General features: G+C 41.5%; 1 protein-coding gene across 1 annotated transcript; it reads left to right on the top strand.

The window, feature by feature from the left end:
* The first annotated feature begins 2,443 nt into the window (after positions 1-2,443).
* Positions 2,444-13,461, top strand: LOC116835483 (sulfotransferase 6B1-like). The gene is made up of 6 exons (XM_032798356.1): positions 2,444-2,588; positions 3,441-3,625; positions 5,293-5,419; positions 9,447-9,541; positions 10,803-10,989; positions 13,343-13,461. Exons 1-6 carry the CDS (start codon positions 2,444-2,446, stop codon positions 13,459-13,461), a joined length of 858 nt encoding a protein of 285 aa, XP_032654247.1.
* Positions 13,462-20,330: the final 6,869 nt, after the last annotated feature.

The following is a 20,330-nucleotide window of genomic DNA, read 5'->3' on the forward strand; positions in this document are numbered from 1 at the left end:
AATGAGCAGACAGAACAGCCTTGCTTTCCAAAATTACACACAGGGCAAACTTAAATCATGAGGTATGCTAACAGTATCAGGCAACTGGTCATGGATTCCTGTTGCAGGCAATGGCGAATACAGCTCAGTACTATAACTAGCAGTAGTTGATCCACTTCTGTTAGAAGTTTAATTTCTTGCTGTTTAATCAGCCATGTTTTAAGTGATTTCATTTTAGCACCTTGAAAACAAATACTTTGTTTTTCCATTTTGCTCAGTTGCTACTCACTTAGTAAGAATGGCATAGAATTGCAGAATTAAAAGGAGAAAAAAATCACACACAATACTGTGGCAAACTGAAACATTTGCATGGCCTCTGGTAGTATATAATCACTGCATTCTTTGTTGGACAGTCTAGAATACAGCAGAATTGAGAAAGGCACAGCCTATATACGACCTGATAATTGCACTGGAAAATGATTGTTTTTGTTTTGCATAAATGACTGCATGGGCTCCTCTCAGGCAGAGACTCTGACAAGGAAAAAATGGCAGCCCTTTGACACACACACACATTCACCCTCCCTCCCCACACTCCAGCATGATGGAACTGCTGTCAGAGCCTGCAGAAGAACAGTCAAAGAATCATGTTGGTTGGCCTGCCCATTCCCTTTGTGAAAAGAGCATGTGGGACTTGAGCAAGTGTAGGGGAAGAACAGAAGAGAAGAACTGACAGCTGACTAAACTTTTCCCAGGTCTCCCTAGAGAAAAGAAATCAGAAGTCTTCATGCAGAGAAGGACAAAGAATTTCTTCTTCCTGGTAAATTCCCATTTCCTTAAGCCTCACAATGAACTCAAAGAATTATAGACTGTCAAATTTAACTCAAACAATTTTTCCTAAACTGCTTTATTTATGTCAATTCACTTTTTAAAAATATATAATTTGACAGATGAAATCCACCAGGAAGCAAATCTACTCATTTAAACACTATGGAATTCATTCTGTAAACACTATCTAAGTATCTATCAATTATTTAAGTACTGAAAACTTGTATCAGGCAGTTTTGAATAGATATCTTTGACAGGTTACACAGGAAAGAAATAAAACTCACTAAAAATAAGACCAAGGAAAATTATATGGGAAAGTCACATGAGGGGACTGGTGCAACATTCACTGAGCACCAAAAACTGCCATTCAAATTACAGTAGAACCTCAGAGTTACGAACACCTTGGAAATGGAAGTTGTTCGTAATTCTGAAATGTTCGTAATGTTGAACAAAATGTTATGGTTGTTCTTTCAAAAAGATTACAACTGAACATTGACTTAATAGAGCTTTGAAACTTTACTGTACAGAATAAAAATACTGCTTTCACTTTATTCTTTTAGTAGTTTACATTTAGTGCAGTACTGTACTGTATTTGCTGCCTTCCCCCGCCCCATCTCTGCTGTTGCCTGATTGTGTACTTCCAGTTCCAAATGAAGTGTGTGGTTGACTGGTCAGTTCGTAACTCTGGTGTTCATAACTCTGAGGTCCTACTGTAAAAGGAGCTTTGGGTACACAAAGACCACAGAACCAAAACGTAATTAAATGTCATAGATGAAATCAGATTCACTGAAGTCAATGGCAAAGCTTCCATTGACTTCAATGGGGGTTAAATTTGACCCAATAGAATTCTGAAACATGATGTGTTATGAAATGTGATATTCAAGGGAATATTTAACATGAGTCTGATGTTCCCCAGTTTTGGTGACGTGCACCTTGGAAATGCCTATGAGTAGAGATAGTTTCATAAGTCATTTTGAAAATTGTTCTACAAGTCCCTATGATCTTAAGGTGCCTAAGCTGGGACACCACCTGAGAGGGGAGATTTTCTTTGAGTGGGTGCTCAGCACTTTCTGAAAATGGGGACCCTTTAGTCACTTTTGAAAATTCAGTCCCTTGTATACCTGTGTGAACACAAATAATGATTTTGTTTAACAAGTTAAAGGAATATCGAATTTTTAAAAGATATGTAAAAGCATATTTTAAAGATACACACTCCTTATCTGGAAACATTCTTAGATATTGAAGCAATTTACCCTCTGTTTCACTATGTTGCAAAGGTTGTAAAGGTTTCCAGATAAACAAATGAGAGACAAAGTATTTTAACAGTGGAAAATAACTAGAATGACAAGTGAATATGCTTACAAAATATCCCTCATATGCTCATTATCAAATTAGGCCTTGGGGTATCTATATGATTAACCAAGATAACTTCTGTAGAATTTACAGTTGCCGTAATTAATTTTCTGATGACGTAAAGGTCTGAAGTGACTCTGCAGAATTTTACAAAGTATATAAATGTGCAGTTTTCAATTCTAAATTTTCATTAGTCAGTGCAAATCATCTGACTTACAAGTGACTTCTAAATCCCCTGGTCACTGAGCTGTTATCTGACGTACAGAAATCCAAGACATTAGCAAATATGTCAAACCAGAGTCAGACAGCTCTCATTCACAGATTCAATGGGATTCCCTTTACAACTAGGTCATCACTAGATCTTCTAAAATCCTTGGATGCCTTTGATGCTAGAGAAGATGACATCCTTTTGGTTTCCTATCCAAAGTCTGGTAAAGTTCTGCTTTAAAAATTTATTGCGGGGAATTTTAATTGTTTGCTGAATGTTCTGAGTGTAAGCTCACTGAAAAACCTCGTGTGTATGGGAGAGAGCCAGGCAGAAAGTGGATGATGTTTAAGTTCAGATTCAAAATATGAAGCTGTATTGAGATGTAAAATGTGAAATTGTAAAAAATCAACTATATTTGTGTAGTGTATTTTGATTTTGTAATTTTAAATAGTTGGCATCTGCCTATGGGTTCCCTTTATTACTAGAAATAGGTAATTTGCTTGTAATAAAATCCATACTGTAAAGATTTGGCTAAAGACTTACTATGCTATTTTCATTAACTAGTGAGAACTATATTAAGTAATTTTATGGTGTTTTTCTGTATATTCATTTCTCCCCGCAAAAAAAATTAAGTCATTGTTACTTTTGAAAATATGCAAACCAATGTGTTAGTTTGCCAGCTAGGTGGTGGGTATATAAGTTTTATGCTCAAGCTTTATTAGGAAAATTTAGCCATAGTGCTACATTTTAGTTTCTATAAAGCTATCTGAATAATATGCACATCTTCTGAAAAGGTTTGTTTTAGTATCAGTGTTACTCGGCACTTTTCCTAGTGGAATTATTTCATACATCAGCTACAGCTCTAATTCTATAAGCATTTACACATGTGAACTCAACAGAACTGCTCATAGGTGTAAAATTTCTTACATGCCTAAGTGTTGCAGGATTAGAGCTTTAGTTTGCAAACAAGTGAATTACTTCCAAACTCAAACTTTTCCTGTATCAGTATATTTTTCTAGTAATAAATCCTTTTCTCCTCTCTCCCCTTTTTTTCCTTAAAAATAATTGTCTGAAGGCACTCACTGGCTTGCACAAATTATAATGCAGATTTACACTCCCAAAGTCACCCTAACATCACCTATTGAGTTTGGAGACATCTCCAAAGTGGAAGAACTTAACAATCTTTCATCCAAGAGAATCATCCCAACGCACTTGGACTACAACATGTTACCATCAAATTTTAAGGTCAAACAATGCAAGGTAAAATAAGTTGTAATACAACTCTCTCAAATTAAGTATGTATTTTATCTTGTCTGGATCTAGCCATTTTTAAACAGACAGTGCTTACAGTATCACTTTAAAGTGGCAAATTCTTCTCTTAGCCGCTCCCATGTAAGTCTGGAGTAACTCTCTGGCTTCAGTGGGTTACTCTGAATTTAACCAGAGTAGCTTTCCGGTATTGGCCCTATGTTATTTAAAATTTCATAGTGTAAAATATTTATTGAATCTGATTTGTTTACAATATTCATTATAATCTTGTCTGACTGCCTGCATGACACAGGCGTTAAAATTTCATGCAGTAATTCTTAAATCACAATTTGTTTGTTGAGCTAGAACATATTAACATATATATAAGTTTCACTGATACAGATAACCTATGATAGAATCATACAGATTCATAATGGCAAAGGCACTGGATGTGCATGATGGAAGTGACTTCCCAGCAATTAATCAAAAGCCAATAACTCATCTCTACTTGCTCCACCAGAATTAGATTTATTCCAAAATAGCATGTCAGTAAACAGGTACTATTTTAGCATTGTCATCTTTTAAAATATAACGAGATAACATAGGGCCAACACCTTGCCATCAGACTTCCAACACAGATCTAGTTCAAGATGTAAATTAAACAATGAAAGGTCTGAAGCATGCCTCCCCCACTTGCATGACAACCTGCCTGACATCAGTTGTCCTGCAAAATAGTCTTCAGACTACAATGTTTCAGACATTTGTGAGACTGGATTTGAAATGGCCATAGTTATCAAAGTGCCAAATTTCCTTATATACTACCATGGAAATGCACTTAGATATCTTTGAGCATCAGCTACAAATAACTTGATTTAAAAGACAAAACATACAGGAGCCTAAGCATCCTCAAATAACATTAGTAGCAAACAGTTTAACTACATGCAATTAAAAGTTTCCTAATCTTTTAAGTATACTTAGACCTACATTCTGCTTTTAAACCATGTGCTCAACTCCCAGTGACATCAGTGGATGCTGCATATCCAGATGGGGCGATATATGCCCCTTAACTTGAACTTAAATTTCTGGGTTTGCAGATGAGACTTTATCATAGAAGGACATCTACTTTGTGGGACAAGGTGGGTGAGGTAATATATTTTATTGCACGAACTTCTGTGGGTGAGAGAGACAAGTTTTTGAGCCTGAAGAAGAGCTCTGTGTGGCTCGAAAGCTTGTCTCTCACCAACAGAAGTTAGTCCAATAGAAGATATTACCTCACCCACCTTGTGTCTAATATCCTGGGACCCACATGGCCATGACTACACTGCATACAGCTAATTGGTGGCTCAGTTTTAGTCATGGAAAGGCACAAATATATACCAAGAGTGAAAGGCCTTACAATGTATACCATTTGTGTTCAGTGCAATGATCAATGGAGTTAGAATTACATAACTGAGTGTAAGGGATACATGCACAAATACCCTCCTCTACCTTAATGCTGTTTTAACTATAAAGGACATTTGACTGTTAGCTGGAAGATGATCAGTAAAAGAACCCTGATCCATAACCACATGGGGGCTGACATTAGCTAAAAGGGCACGTAAAAAAACCTCACACCTACGCAAGTGGATCCTCTAAAATAAGAAAGTTATCCTTAGTAATCATAGCGGCTTCTTTTACAGGCCTTCTACATCATCAGAAATCCAAAAGATACTGCAGTTTCCATGTATCACTACTACAGAGATAACCCAAATCTCCCCACCATAGATTCATGGACTGTTTTCCTCCAGCTGTTCTTAAAGGGAGACGGTAAGGATGAGTGTTATCTTTTCTCTCTCTCTCTAGCCTACAAACTTATAACACATGGCAAGAAGTGAGAAATATAAATAAGTGTGAAAATTCCTTATTTACAGGGCATTTCCCCCCTCCCTTTTTACAAATCATCCATGTACCTTTACATCAGCAGTACATTTTGTACAAACGAGAGCAAAGAAAACAATTTGTTTACTTAACCACTGTAGGTACTATCTCTTCAGTGTGGTATTTACAGTATTTCCTATAGTTGGAATAAGAAACACCACATGTGCCCTCTTAAATTTACTTACTGCCAGAGATATGTGTTCCTCTTTAAACAGCACTATTCTTTAATGGCCTTATTGCAACATCAGAAACATCATGTACTTCTGGACAACAGTAAATGATTTAGTCAGCGAAGCTTTGTTTAGGCACCAGTCTTGGATAGTGGGTTGATTGCTGCGTTTTTATGATTCCCACTGACTTCAGTGGGTCTGCTCACGGGCTCAGCAAGCTGCCACTACGCAGAAGCAGAGCCTTAGATTGGTTTCAGGATGAATTCTGCCATCAAAGTTCAACAAGCACAAATAGCACAACCCTGTACATCAGCCCTCCATACAGACAAGTTAACAGTCCATAGGCCATAAATTCTACCAGAACTGGCATAAGCATTTTTCCCCTCATGCCAGAAAAAACATTTTGCCACCAACCTTTTCCAAAACAAGTTACTGACCCTTGCTCCATTCACAAAAACAAGCAAGCAAAATAAAACTGACTTGCTGATTCTTATCCTCCCTCTACATTAAAGCAATTTAACAGTATCCAAGCTTTTGCAAAAACATAGGTAGCTACATGGCTCTCCTAAACAGGGATGTCCCTGCTGGTATGACAGAAAAATATTTTATCCCAGTTTTTGCAACCCCCAAAAGACCAGCCACTTTAACTAGTGACAGCTGAGCTTGGATATCCAGCTTCCCCTTCAGGTTTAGGATTAAAAAAAAAAAAAATCTGGAGAGACAGTTAATCTAGCATTTTCTCACCAAATGGCAAAGAAAGGGTCTATCACACAACAACTTACCTGAAGATATTGATATCCCCCTGACTAGAAATCAGCTTATAAGGCAATTTGCCACAAGATCCTCCATTTTAAACCTGAGAAAGGAGAAAAAGTGCTTATAAGCTCCCTTTTTAAAGTGGTGGGTATTCTTCTGAGCATGCTCAGCAGAGCTTTCCCTGGTTTCTGAGAGCACACCAGAAAAGAATCAAGTGTTTAAACTGACATATCAGAGAATATATAAAGCACATTTCCCTTTATTGAGCTGGATGAAGCAAGGTGAATATTATTCTGAGCTCTATAACTATCAAGACTGTTTATTCATTACAAATTATTTTATCTTTGTTTTTCATTTATCAGTGTATTTTTTTATTATTTTGCCTGCATGACCTATATTTTTCACCTGGGGTCCTTTATAAATGTGGATGCTTCTTTTTGGAATGTTTGTGCCAGAGATGGGTTCAAACAGCAAAATTCAAATCCTGATTTCAACCCTCACTGCCAGCCCATACCAGTAGATAGTTTTGTATGGCTGGATCCAAACAAAGGTTTTATTTGTAAGCCTTGACCTATTGAAGTCTCCATCACTCCCCAGACTCTACCCTGCCCTGTGACAGGGCAGGTTATCTTGAACTGCCAGTTCCAAACCCCAAGGATGCGGATGAGTCCTTTCTGAGAAGCCATTTTGATTCTGATGTGGAAGTTAAGATTGTGACGTGGTAGTGTTCCCATTATCCATCCTCATTTTCAGTGTATTATTACTCATTTATACCAGCTTGTTACTGCTGGACACATGCTACACAAGAATCAATACAGCAACAAAGAACTGTAGGAAGCTCAAAAGAAACAGAAAATGCTACTCATTTGGGGCCTGATCCAAAGCTCACTGAAGTCAGTAGTTTTCCATTGACATCATCAGGCTTTCCTGTGTTCCCTACCCAGCAAAAGCAGGGTAGGGAACATGCTTAAGTAATTTGCAGGGTTTGGGGCCTTATCACTATCTGTTTTGAGCACCTAACGCTGACGGAATAAAAAAAAAAATCAATGTAGCCCATCACTTATAGATAGCGTGGACTATCGTCTTGTAGTACTTTGTGTGTGTTTCTGGAGCGGGGATAAAAACATTAGTTCAACCACAAATCAGTTTTTCTACAGATACATGCAAAGGGATCTTCTGGCACCTGTGAAGAATCCCATTGACCAGGGCCGGCTCTAGCCATTTCGCCGCCCCAAGCATGGCGGCACACCGCGAGGGGCGCTCTGCTGCTCACTGGTCCTGCGGCTCTGGTGGATCTCCCGCAGACGTGGCTGCGGAGGGTCCGCTGGTCCTGCAGCTCCAGTGGACCTCCCACAGGCGTCCCTGCGGAGCGTCCGCTGGTCCCACGGCTCCGGTGGACCTCCCGCAGGTGCCTGCGGATGCTCCACTGGAGCTGGGGGACCAGCGGACCCTCCACAGGGACGCCAGCAGGAGGTCCACCGGAGCCGCCTGCCGCCCGCCCGGTAACCGGCAGAGTGCCCCCGGCAGCATACCGCCCCAAGCACGTGTTTGGCGTGCTTGGGCCTGGAGCTGGCCCTGCCATTGACTTCAGGACAAGGGTGAAGGCAAAAGGAGTCCTTTCCCTGTCCTGCTGCACATACACAGGGGTCAGCCATAGTTTTGTTGCTTGTGCCCCTAGGCTGGGTCCTGCACTACTGAAGCTAATTTGGCCACTTGTTATTGGAAGCAAATTTGTACCTGCTGATCAGAAGCCCCAAGGGAGTAACAGTTCATAGACCTTTAAGGTCAGAAGGGAACAATATGTTTATTAGTCTAACTTCCTACTTTACACAGGCCATAGAACTTCATTCAGCACCACCACCAGCATTAGACACACCAAAGGGAGTGACCACCCCAAGTGCTTAAACATCATGAGTCTGGCCCCTCAAAAATCAAGAGGTTGGTTTAAAAATCATAAGATTTTAAAAAAAATAATAAATGTTGGATTCTTCTTTTTTGCCATCTGGTTTCTGACGGGGAGGGGAAGTGGGGCAATTTGCCCCAGGCTCCGTGCCCCACAGGGGCCCCCACGAGATTTTTCAGGGGCCCCCACGAAAGTGATGGACCCACTGCCAAAGACCGGGAGCTTCTTCCGCTCTGAGTCTTCGGCAGCAATTCACCGGTGGGGGCTACTTCCACTCCAGGACCCACTGCTGAAATGCCCCAAAGACCCGGAGTGGAAGGACCCCCACTGCCAAAGACCCCAGGCCCCCTGAATCCTCTGGGTGGCCCTTGTTTCTGAATCCTTTAGGATGACCTCACTCAATATTTTCAATCTTCTCTTTACAAACAGAAAGGCCAGAAACTTCTTTTTTTAAGTGAAAGCTGAGGAGCTCTTACAATCTCTTGATTTCAAAAAATGATGGTGCAATTTTTGAGACTCGTTATAAAGTCATAGGAGCTGGCAATACGGCAGTGGCTGAGTACCAGTTTGAGGGCTAATATCCACTCTACCTCAGTTTCCCCTGATAGTTTAAATTGATACAATATTCTTCACTTCCTATCCTAAAATTTTTGAAACGTTGTGCACTTATTAACAGTTACTGTGTTTCACTCCAGAGGTGGCTGCATTTTGTGGTGAAGTGATTACTGTCTTCCCAAATAATGGCATTAATACTGCAAACGCTTATTCACATGCTTTTGTAAGTGTATAATGCCATAGATTTCAGTGGGACAACTCACATTTCCTTGCCTTTGGATTCAATGTTCAGCTTCAAATGCGTTTTCTCAAAAGAACACCAGAATTCCATAACCAGAAGCACATGCAAAAAAAGAAATTGAACTTTATACATTTGGTTTGATCCAGTAAACAAAAGAAATTGAACCAGTGAGGGGGATATAGTGCACGCTCACTGCATGGCAGGAAAAGAATATTTCTTTTAGTGTATGTTATATAGTTAGAATTATTTGTCAATGAAGTTTATATAAATCCCATTTTGTTTTCCTCACAGTTGTCTGTGGATCCTGGTTTGATCATTTCTTAAGCTGGGAAGAGCATAAAAATGACAGAAACATCTTATTTTTATTCTATGAAGACATGAAGAAGGTAAACATATTTCCCATCTCATGCAGCGGAACAAAACAAAACAAAGCTGTTGTAAAATTGCATCACTGGAGTTTAAAGAGCAAATTAAAATGAAGGAGGTACAAGGCAGAACAAGTTCATAACACAGACGTACTTAGTATTTGTATTGCACTTTTCATCTTGAAAGGATTACACGAATATTAGCCTCTTAATTTTCTAACAAATAAGGTAGGTAGTAAATCCTAATTTCACATATGGACAAACTGAGGTACAGAGTAATTAACTTGCACAAAGCCACAGCACAAATCAGTGTTAGAACCAGGACTAACATTCAGAAGTCCCTACCTGCTATTCCTGTGCACAGACAGCCAGATCACAGTGCCAGGCTGTGAAAAACTTCTCTTGTACCAGAATCTTTTGTCTGTTTCTAGTAATACAGAATAGAATTTTCAAAAGAGCTGAAGGGATTTAGGCGCGTATGTCCCATTTAGAGCCTATGGAACTTGAACTCCTAACAAGGCTGGTCAAAATTTTTCCATTGTAACTATTTTTTACACCAGAAAATTGGGGTTTTGACCAAAAGAAAAAAATGTTGTGGGAAATGTCTGCTCTCCTCAAGTATTTCCAGTTTTGAATTAAAAAACAACCCCCCACCAAAGACAACAAGCTTTGATTGTCAGGTTTGGGATATTTTGATGAAAAGTCCCAATTTTCCACTGAAAATTTCTATAAAAATGTATTTTTTCATCTTTAGCAATATTTTTCTTGGGGGGAGGAGAAGAAATAGATACTGAACCCATTCTAGCTCCTAAGCCTCTTACGGTCTTCTGAAAATTTCACCCACATACACCAGTTCTGCAAGATACTCAGCTATATGCCTAACCTTCAGCTCATTAATATTTCTCTTGAAGGCAATGAGAATTACTCCTGCTGAAAGTTAGAGAAATGCTTGACTGCCTTGCTGAACTGATACCAAAATTGGCTATGCAATTTTTTTCAATACAGTTAAATAAGAATGTACATACATTGAGTCTGATTATCTTCTCACTTGTATTATTTGCACTTGTGTAACTCCAGTGACTTCAAGTGACTGCTGATTTACATGGATGCAAGCAAGAGATGAATCAGGCCTACCATATAGATACCACGTGTACACACCAGTCTGACAGTTTTGCTTGAACAGAGTCTTTTGGAAGGAAAAATCTTTGTCGTTTATTTGATTTAGAAATAAAATCTGTTATTCTACTTAGAAAACAAATACTTTACTCTTCAAATATCTCAGGATCTTCCTACGGTTGTGAAGAAAATGAGTGTATTTCTGGGACTAAACATCAGTGACAGTAAAATCAAAGAGATTTGTGAGAAGTCGTCATTCACTGAGATGAAAAGCAACGTAGAAAAAGAGAACAGTGACCCAAATCACACCGTTTGTGCACTTACATCCAATAGGAAGCTGATATTCCGAAAAGGTATGTTGGATGGAACTGGCCCAACAAAATCTCATATAAGGCCTGATCCAAATCTCATTGAGGACACTAGTATTTTCAATGACTTTTTGTGCTTTGGATCATGCCTACAGAGTGACAAAGGAATTCTTCTTGAATCCATTTCTAGTATGCTTTCTTTCCAGTTTCTTTGATTGGGAATGACTGGCCACACTAGACACAGGGAAGCATGTAAATTACAAGTCTAATATTGGTTCACATGATCGTTTAGAACTGAAAGGAAAGATTCATGCGGCTTAATTGTCTCTTTCTTTATCTATATTTCTCTACCTCTGTCCTTCACAAACACTAACGTGTACCCTCATTACTGCACGGCAAGGTCACTCAGTTTATCAGGAACCACACAAACACATTCCTTTTGAGAGTGGTTGCATTAGTGTTTATCTTATGTATTACCTGTTGTCTTATTGAAGCGGATATGTTAAAGGATATGCTGACACAATAAAAATGGATGAGTGGGAATCCGTTGATAATGTAAAGAGATGAATTACCTTAAAATGCTTATACAATTCTAAATCTAGGGTCAAATTTTCAAAAGCACTTAAGTGACTTAGATTCCCAGGTCATTTAAGCACTCCTGAAAATGTTATCCCTAGTCGTTTTAAACAAAAGTACAGCTAGGGCAGAAACTTTTCCTGTCCTGTAAAATTTGTTCAGATTTTGGAATTTTATTCCCCATCCTGAATCCAGACAGAAATTCAAAATCTCAAAGTCTTTTGCAAACTGGAAATCGAGGGGGGGGGGAATTTTGACTACTTTGTTTTTATTTTTTGTACTATAATTTACTTACCTTACAAAACAAAGTCATTTTGAACTAGAAATGAATGAAATAAAAAAAAATTCATTAAAAATTTCCTGACTAGCTTAACTTAAAAGTTCCAGATGCTATACCTCCCCTGAATCTATTGGCCAATTTTTGTGAGTTGTCTTTTCTTGCTTTTAGAAATATTTTTTCTCCTCCCTATTTGTGTGTAAAAGATGCGTGCAAACACAATGGGCAAAGAGCTCCGTGTTCATTACCTCATTTTAGTCAGAGGTCTGTCTACATGGAGCTCATTGCAGGATTGAGGCCTAATAGAACTGGTCAAAAAATGGGTGAATGAGTGGGGAGATAGAGAAAATTGTGAACACTCTGCAGATGGATAGGGTGACCAGATAGCAACTGTGAAAAAACAGGACAGAGGGAGGGTGGTAATAGGTGCCTATATAAGAAAATGTCCCAAAAAACAGGACTGTCCCTTTAAAAATGGGATATCTGGTCACCCTACAGATGGATGCATGTGTGGGGAGTTGGTCAAAATCTCAATTTTTTGTAAACTTCCAGCCAGCTGAGAAGTCTTTCCATTGAGCAGGAGTGAGTGGTGGTTCAACTGAGACTAGTTTATTACCCAGGTGGGTGGGGGTGGTTTCACTCAGCATAAGGTCCTGGAGGAGCAGGGGCTCTGATTCCCACCAAGAGCACAGGCCTGTCTTGCTACTGTTTAGTCAGAGGTCAGTGATGTATGTATGCGTGGCTTTTATGGGGCAAAAAGTAGTTAAGTGTGTTACATTGCCAGTAATATGTTCTTCCAGTTCCTCCACTCAGCACTGCCAGCCCTGAGCATTCAAAAATCATGAGTCAGGCCCCTGAAGGATCAAAAGAGTGGCTTAAAATTAATGAGATAAAAAAAACTCCAGTACATTTTGGGTTCTTTATAATGGTCTTCTGTGTGTTCTGAGGCTTTAAGAGATGCGTGAATCACATTTTCAAGCTTTGCTTTGCAGTCTTGAAGGCTAGAAATATAGGGTTGTTGGTTTTAAATGAAAGCTGAGATCCTCCCATATTGCATGCCTCCAGAAGCTGTGGCATTTAGGAAAACACAGATATTATGAGAGCTGGCAATGCTGACTACTGATCCAGCTTCTCTTCTACTCCTATTCAGACAGTCCTTTGAGATTTTCATTTACTATTTCCACTGTATTATAGGTATGCATGGAAATGTGGAAGACAGCCCAGAGAAAAAAGAGTTTTGTAGGCATGTGACTTTAAACTGGAAATTAGGTAGAGCAAGATAAAGTAGTCTGAGGATATAATGGTTATTATGATATGGCAGCTGATAAGCCAGCCTCTTTCCACCAGGAACCTCACCTGAACCTAAGTGTTACTCATTTGCATGACCTTTATGCTAAGACAAGGTAGCAAACTAATAATAATAAAACAATATGGGCAAATTTTTGCACTAACAAAGCCAGACGGTTTAAGAGCACACAGTAAATCGTTCTCCGTCCAATGGCAAAGCAGCCTCAGCTGTTCATTTCCCATTTCTCACTCTCCCAGGCGCTGTTGGTGACTGGAAAAACCACTTCACTCCAAAACAAAACAAAATGTTTGAGGAAATGTTTAATAAGAAGATGAAATTGAGCGAACTGGCAAAACGTATCATATATGAATGCTGACATCAAATGAAGAGTGCTAGCCAGCTGACAACTGAGCGGAAAAACCCGGAGATGTGTTAATATAGTGTTAAAACAATGTTTGTACTTTTGAAGTTACTTTACTGAAAAACAGATCCTGTGTAGTGATTCCTAATAAAATATTAGGAGAAAATCTGATAATAACATTATGGGCTAAGTTTGGGAACAGTACTGATTGAACACCAAAAGGTACTCAGGAATGTTTCTGTAAAAGTTTACTTTAGACATCAATTGATGCGTTTCTAATTTTTTTTTACTGTGTGAGAAAAAAGAAAGGGGAATACTAAATTGTAGTTTTAGGAGTCAAAAATAAAGTCTTTCTTAATTGTTAGAAATGGTCCCAAACCCCTTGGAACTTTGAAGATAGAAACATCCTGTCTCCAGACCCTAATACAATGTAAACAAAACAAAAACCTGCAGATGAATTAGCAGCGTAAAGAAGTGTCTAGCTTAAAAGTGCTAGGTTTCAGATTCAAATTTCCATGTCCAAAACCTTTAGATCATATTCAGAATTGGAAGTGGCTGATTTTCTAGTTCTGGTTTAAATGCAGTTAAGATTTCAACGCCAGATGGCAGAAACTCACAAGACGTGATCTTGTGAGATTTCCGTCATTTATGAATGAGATCACCGAAGAACAGCTTGCAGAATTTTGATGTATTGAAACTGAACCCTAGCACTGAGTTGGTGTCAAAGCAAAAACTTAGCAAAACCTTACTGGATTCTTGATCTGAATGGTGCCTATTTAGCCCCTCCTGTTTGTAAATTGCACCATTTTAGATTTGTATATTGTAGAAAGTTTCAAAAACATAGTTCTTAAAAATAATTTATTCTGAATTAAATACTGAACAACGGTCAAAGACTGTGTCATAAATGCAAGTCAAATGTATGCCAATTTGTACATTTACATGACCTATTCTGGAAACTTTAAAATGTTTTCTGTTACCTTACTTATGAAAAATGTTTCGTTCCATTGTGTTAATTTATAAATTTTGTGCACTAGAACTCAGCAGTCTATCTGTATAAATAAACCATTGCACAGTGATAAAGTAAATGTGGAACATTTTATTCCCCGCATGAGACTCTTTTTCTATGAGTCACCTGTCTACCTCCTAGTACATTGCATCACCTTGGGAAAAAGGAGCAGCTCTTTCTTTTGGGTCAGTCTATTATCGCTTTTCTGACATCAGCTTTATGACTGTTTGCTTTACTAGCTATTTTGCTAAGTCTTAGTCCAAAGTCTTCAAAAGCATCTGAATAATACAGCCACTTATTGCTGTGACAATATTTTAACCTTCTAAATTGCTTCAGTTACGTACTTTAACAGACAGAGTTAATAGTTAAGTATTGGCATATTTCACACAGCCTCATTTCTCCCTTCCACTTACAGTCCTTGCAGTTCCATTATCATGTTTCCCTTAGCACAGAAGGGGAAGAATAGATTAGAGTTTTCTTCAATCTTCATTGTTTTCCCATCCTTTCTTCTTCATTAAAATAGCAGTTTTATATCAATTATTGTGTTTGTGTGGTGCTCACAGAGGATGGTCAGTGTGATGGACATGATTAAAATACTTACTGTATGCATATGGGTGTTAGTTTAATAGCAGGAAGGTAACACAATGGGCCTAGATAAAACCCCTCCAAGTAAACAGGGCTGAGTTTTAGAAATAAAGCCTATGCCAACATGCTACTTACAAGCAGCAGCCAAAAAGTTACAAGCTGTTCTGCCTAGGCTGGGAACAGACAGATCAAAAGGACAGAAACAGTTGTAAAGAGAGAGAGAGAGAAAGAGAGAGAGAGAGTTGTCAGGGGCTCTTTGCAGGGAAACACATTGACCCAAACAGCACGGGATGGGTTTAAAGGAGATGAGCCTTCCTAACTGCCAGGAAGAGGGTAAACTTTAGGTAAGACAGAACAGCATCTAGGCTAATGGGCCGGGGAGGCTGTGGGAAAGCTATGGGATAGCTACCCACAGTGCAACACTCCAGAAGTCAATGCTAGTCTTGGTACATGGACGCACACCGCCGAATTAATGTGCTTAGTGTGGCCGCATGCACTCGACTTTATACAATCTGTTTCCAAAAATTGATTTCTGTAAAATCAGAGTAATCCCGTAGTGTAGACATACCCTTAAGATGAGCTCAGGCTACCACTCCCTTTATACCAACCATGAATACTCAGAAAGCCTGTATGCACTCAGTCTCCGAAAATCTTCCCTTCAGTAGCAGTGACCAGTGGTTAATTTAGTGACCAGACAGATTTCTTAAAACAGAGTATTGTTTAATCTTAACAGTAAGATCCCGGTGCCTGATGGGGCAAAAAACATTGTTGCTAGTAGTTCTGGGTATATCCTCCCCCTTCCTCTGTGAAAGCAACAGCAGACAACAATTTCACGCCTTTTTTCCTGGGTGAACTGTGCAGACGCCATACCACAGCAAGCACAGAGCTGGCTCAGCTCAAGACAGCAGTCATGAACATTGTAAACACCTCGTGCGTTATCGTGCAGTTTATGCTGAACCAGGACCTGAAAAACCAGACGAGGAGGCAGCAGCTACGGAAACACGGCGACAAGAGTGATGAGGACATGGACACAGAATTCTCTCAAATGGTAGGCCCTGGTGCTTTGGAGATTATGCTGGTAATGGGCCAGGTTATAGCCGTGGAACGCCGATTCTGGGCCCAGGAAACAAGCACAGACTGGTGAGATCACATAGCGTTGCAGGTCTGTGATGATTCCCAGTGGCTGCAAAACTTTTGCATGCGTAAGGGCACTTTCATTGAACTTTGTGACTTGCTTTCCCCTGCCCTGAACCACCAAAATACCAAGATGAGAGCAGCCCTCACAGTTGAGAATCGAGTGGCAATAGCCCTCTGGAAGCTTGCAACACCAGACAGCTACTGGTCAGTCAGGAATCAATTTGGAATGGGCAAATCTACTGTGGGGCTACTGTGATGCAAGTAGCCAAAGCAATCATTAAGCTGCTGCTACGAAAGGTTGTGACTCTGGGAAACGTGCAGGTCATAGTGGATGGCTTTGCTGCAATGGGATTCCCTAACTGTGGTAGGGCAATAGATGGAACCCATATTCCTATCTTGGCACCGGAGCACCAAGGCAGTCAGTACATAAATGGCAAGGGGTACTTTTCAATGGTGCTGCACGCACTGGTGGATCACAAGGGACATTTCACCAACATCAATTGGGAAAACCGGGAAGGGTTCATGATGCTCGCATCTTCAGGAACACTACTCTGTTTAAACGGCTCTGTATCTATTGGGTTTTCCGGGAAGTGGGCGGGCAAAGCCCGCCCACCGCTAAAGGATCCTCCCCCAGCCTAAGGGGAGGACCCACAGGACCACAGAAGCCCACTGATTACGGGGGACAACTAATAAAAGAACAGGGATGGGAGTGCGGTCAGAGGGTCATAAGAAGGGAGCCGGACGGGGACACCGAGCAGAGAACCCCGGACAGTAAACGGCTCTGTAGCAGGGCGGATCCCTGCTCCGGCCCTGAAGGGGTTAAAAACTGCCCAGGGAAGGGGCTGGGGCAAGTAGCCTTTAGGCTGGGCTGGTTGGGGGAAGTGGCAGCAGCTGGGGCCACGCCCCAAACTGAGCCACAGGCCCTTATATAAGGGCAGAGAAGCCAGGAGCCCAGGAAGTCTCTCTCTGTGTTCAGAGGGAGAAGGGCCTGGCTGCTGCAAAGGACCAGACAAGGTACCTACGGTGAAGCAGGGCTAGGGAAGGCAGCGGAGCCGGGGAGCTCCTGCCTGGAAAGCCCCAGGCTGCGGCCTAGGAGTAGGCTAAGAGGTACTGGGGTTGCAGGGCGCAACCCAGGGGTAGGCCAAGGCAGCAGGTCCAAACCCCTTTGCTGATGAGAGGCTAATTCTGCAGTCTGCCCCAGGGCGTGGGGCTAGCTAATGACTGGGCAGTTGCCAAGACCCTGAGGCAAAGTGGGGATAGAGTAGGGGGTTCCCAGGGAGGGGAAACCCTAAGGAGAAAGGGGTTACTGCCAGGGGGCAGAACCCCACATGAAAGGGGCACCAGGGTCCAGGGAGGGACACAGGGGCAGTAGCAGAAGCTGGATCACCAGCCTGCAGAGGGCGGTCCAGCTGAAAATTAGAGCTAATTCCCAGGAGTGACCAGCAGGAGGTGCCACGGGGGTGAGTCATGCCCGGTTACAGGCTCCAGCAAGGGATTTACTTCCCAGACCAGGAAATAACTGTTGGGGATGTTCAAATGCCTATAGTTATCCTTGGGAACCCAGCCTACCTCTTAATACCATGGCTCATGAAGCCATACACAGGCAGCCTGGACAGTAGTCAGGAGCTGTTCAACTACAGTCTGAACAAGTGCAGAATGATGGTAGAAAGTGCATTTGGACTTTTAAAGGGTCGCTGGCGCATGTTACTGACTCGCTCGGGCCTCAGCCAAACCAATATCCCCATTGTTATTGCTGCTTGCTGTGCGCTCCACAGTTTCTGTGAGAGTAAGCGGGAGGCGTTTATGGCGGGGTGGGAGGCTGAGGCAAATTGCCTAGCCACTGATTATGCACAGCCAGACACCAGGGTGATTAGAAGAGCACACCAGGAAGTGCTATGCATCAGAGAAGCTTTGAGAACCAGTTTCATGACTGGCCAGGCTATGGTGTGAAAGTTCTGTTTGTTTCTCCTTGATGAAAACCTACCACTCCTTGATTGACTCATTCTCTGTAAGCAACCCACCCTATCCCTTCAATCACAGCTTGCTTTCAAAGGAAATAAAGTCACTATTGTTTAAAAGTCATGTATTCTTTATTAATTGATTATAAAAAGAGGGAGAGAACTGACAAGGTAGCCCAGGTGGGATTTGGGAGGAGGGAAGGAAAAGGCCACTAATAAATTTCAAAATAACCACTTTTTGCTTGGGCTGTCCACTAGGGTGGAGTGGGAGAGTGCATGGAGTCTCCCCTTCCTGTGTTCTTACATGTCTGGGTGAGGAGGCTATGGAACATGGTGAGGGAGGAGTGTGGTTATACAGAGGCTGCAGTGGCACTCTGATCCTGGTGCCATTCCTGAAGCTCCACCAGACACCAGAGCATGTCTTCTTGCTCACGCAGCAGCCCCAGCATTGCATCCTGCCTCCTCTGATCTTCCTGCCACCACCTTTCATCTCGAGTGTCTCTCCTCTCCTCATATCCACTGGCATCTTTCTTGTACTGTGATACCGTGTCCTTCCACTCATTGAGATGAGCTCTTTCATTGCAGGTCGATTCCGTGATTTCAGAGAACATTTAATCTCACATCTGTTTTTTTTCGCTGCCTTATCTGCGATAGCCTTTGGGACACAGGAGAGAGGCTTGAAAAATTTGCAGCTGCGGGAGGAAGGGAAAAAGGGGAGAGAACTGTTTTAAAGGATACATTTTACAGAACAATGGTTATACTCTTTCATGGTGAACACCACTTCACATTACATAGCACGTGATTTTGGTACAACGTTGCATTTTGCCTCTTAATATTGAGTGCCTGCAGCTTTGGTGTTAGAGATCACAAACGCAGGTCTGGGCAACAGAATTCAGCTTGCATGCGGCCATGGTAAGCCATTGTCTTTCGGCTTCTGCAGCCTTCATAAAAGCAGCGCCCTCCTTTCCCACATACCAAGCAAAGCCCGCTGAGTGCTGCAGTTTTCCTGTTAACATGCAGCAGCAGAAACCAAACTAACCCCTGCCCCCACCCCATCCAATTCTCTAGTATGATCGCTTTATCCCTCCCCACACCACGTGGCTGATATCAGGGAAGATCCCAGCTAGCCAAACATGAAAAGCTCAGAGCCAATGCGCCCCCCCCACCCCAGCTTGGCTAACTGCAGGGAAGGATTTCTTTTCAGCCACTGGCAAACAGCTCAGTAGGAACAGCCACCTCTGTCCCCTTTAATTAAATTCCCATATTTCAACCAGGTTACCATGAATGATATCACTCTCCTGAGGATAACACAGCGAGATAAAGAACGGATGTTGCTTGAATGCCAGCAAACACCAGGACCATACTCTGCCAGGCTTTGTCATGTAATGATACCAGATTACTTGCTACATGCATGGCGTGGTAAAGTGTCTTACCATGGAGGACGGAATAAGGCTGCACTGCCCAGATGATGAGCTCTGCATGGTCACCTGTGCTGATCTGCTCTCCATGCTGGGCAAACAGGAAATGAAATTCAGAAGTTCATGGGGTTTTTCCTGTTTACCTGGCCAGTGCATCCGAGTTCAGATTGCTGTCCAGAGTGGTCACAATAGTGCACTGTGGGATAGCTCCCGCAGCCACACTAACCCTAATTTGAAATGGCAATGCCAATTTCGGCGCTACTCCCCTCGTTGGGGAGGAGTACAGAAATAGATTTTAAGAGCCCTTTATATTGAAGTAAAGGGCTTCGTTGTGTGGACGAGTGCAGGGTTAATTTGATTTAACGCTGCTAAATTCAACAAACGCATAGTGTAGACCAGGCCTAAGAGAGGGAGAATCGCAGAATTCCACTTCTGGCCAGGTGAAGGCAAGAGACCTAATAACGGAGGAGGCATGCACTCTAGAGAGGGGCCAAAGCTGTAACCAGGACAATCAACTGCACAAATCTATGTACAGCACTGGTAGTGACAATGCAAGCAATGTGCCTCCAGCCTGCACCCTAGTCTATAGGGAAAAGTTGCAGAGAGGTGTTAATAATTCAGTCTCTGACCTCATTCAAGCAGATGCCTTTCATGAAAAATTCAACCAGTCCTGACTCCTATTTGGAAAACAGAGCCATATTGTAAGTTTTCTAAACAGAAACTGGTGCAGACAAGCACCTTAATTCTGCCTTGATTCTTGTGCTCCAGGGGGTGAACATA

This window comes from Chelonoidis abingdonii, chromosome 1, assembly GCF_003597395.2.
Source record: "Chelonoidis abingdonii isolate Lonesome George chromosome 1, CheloAbing_2.0, whole genome shotgun sequence".
NCBI classification, from domain to species: Eukaryota; Metazoa; Chordata; order Testudines; family Testudinidae; genus Chelonoidis; species Chelonoidis abingdonii.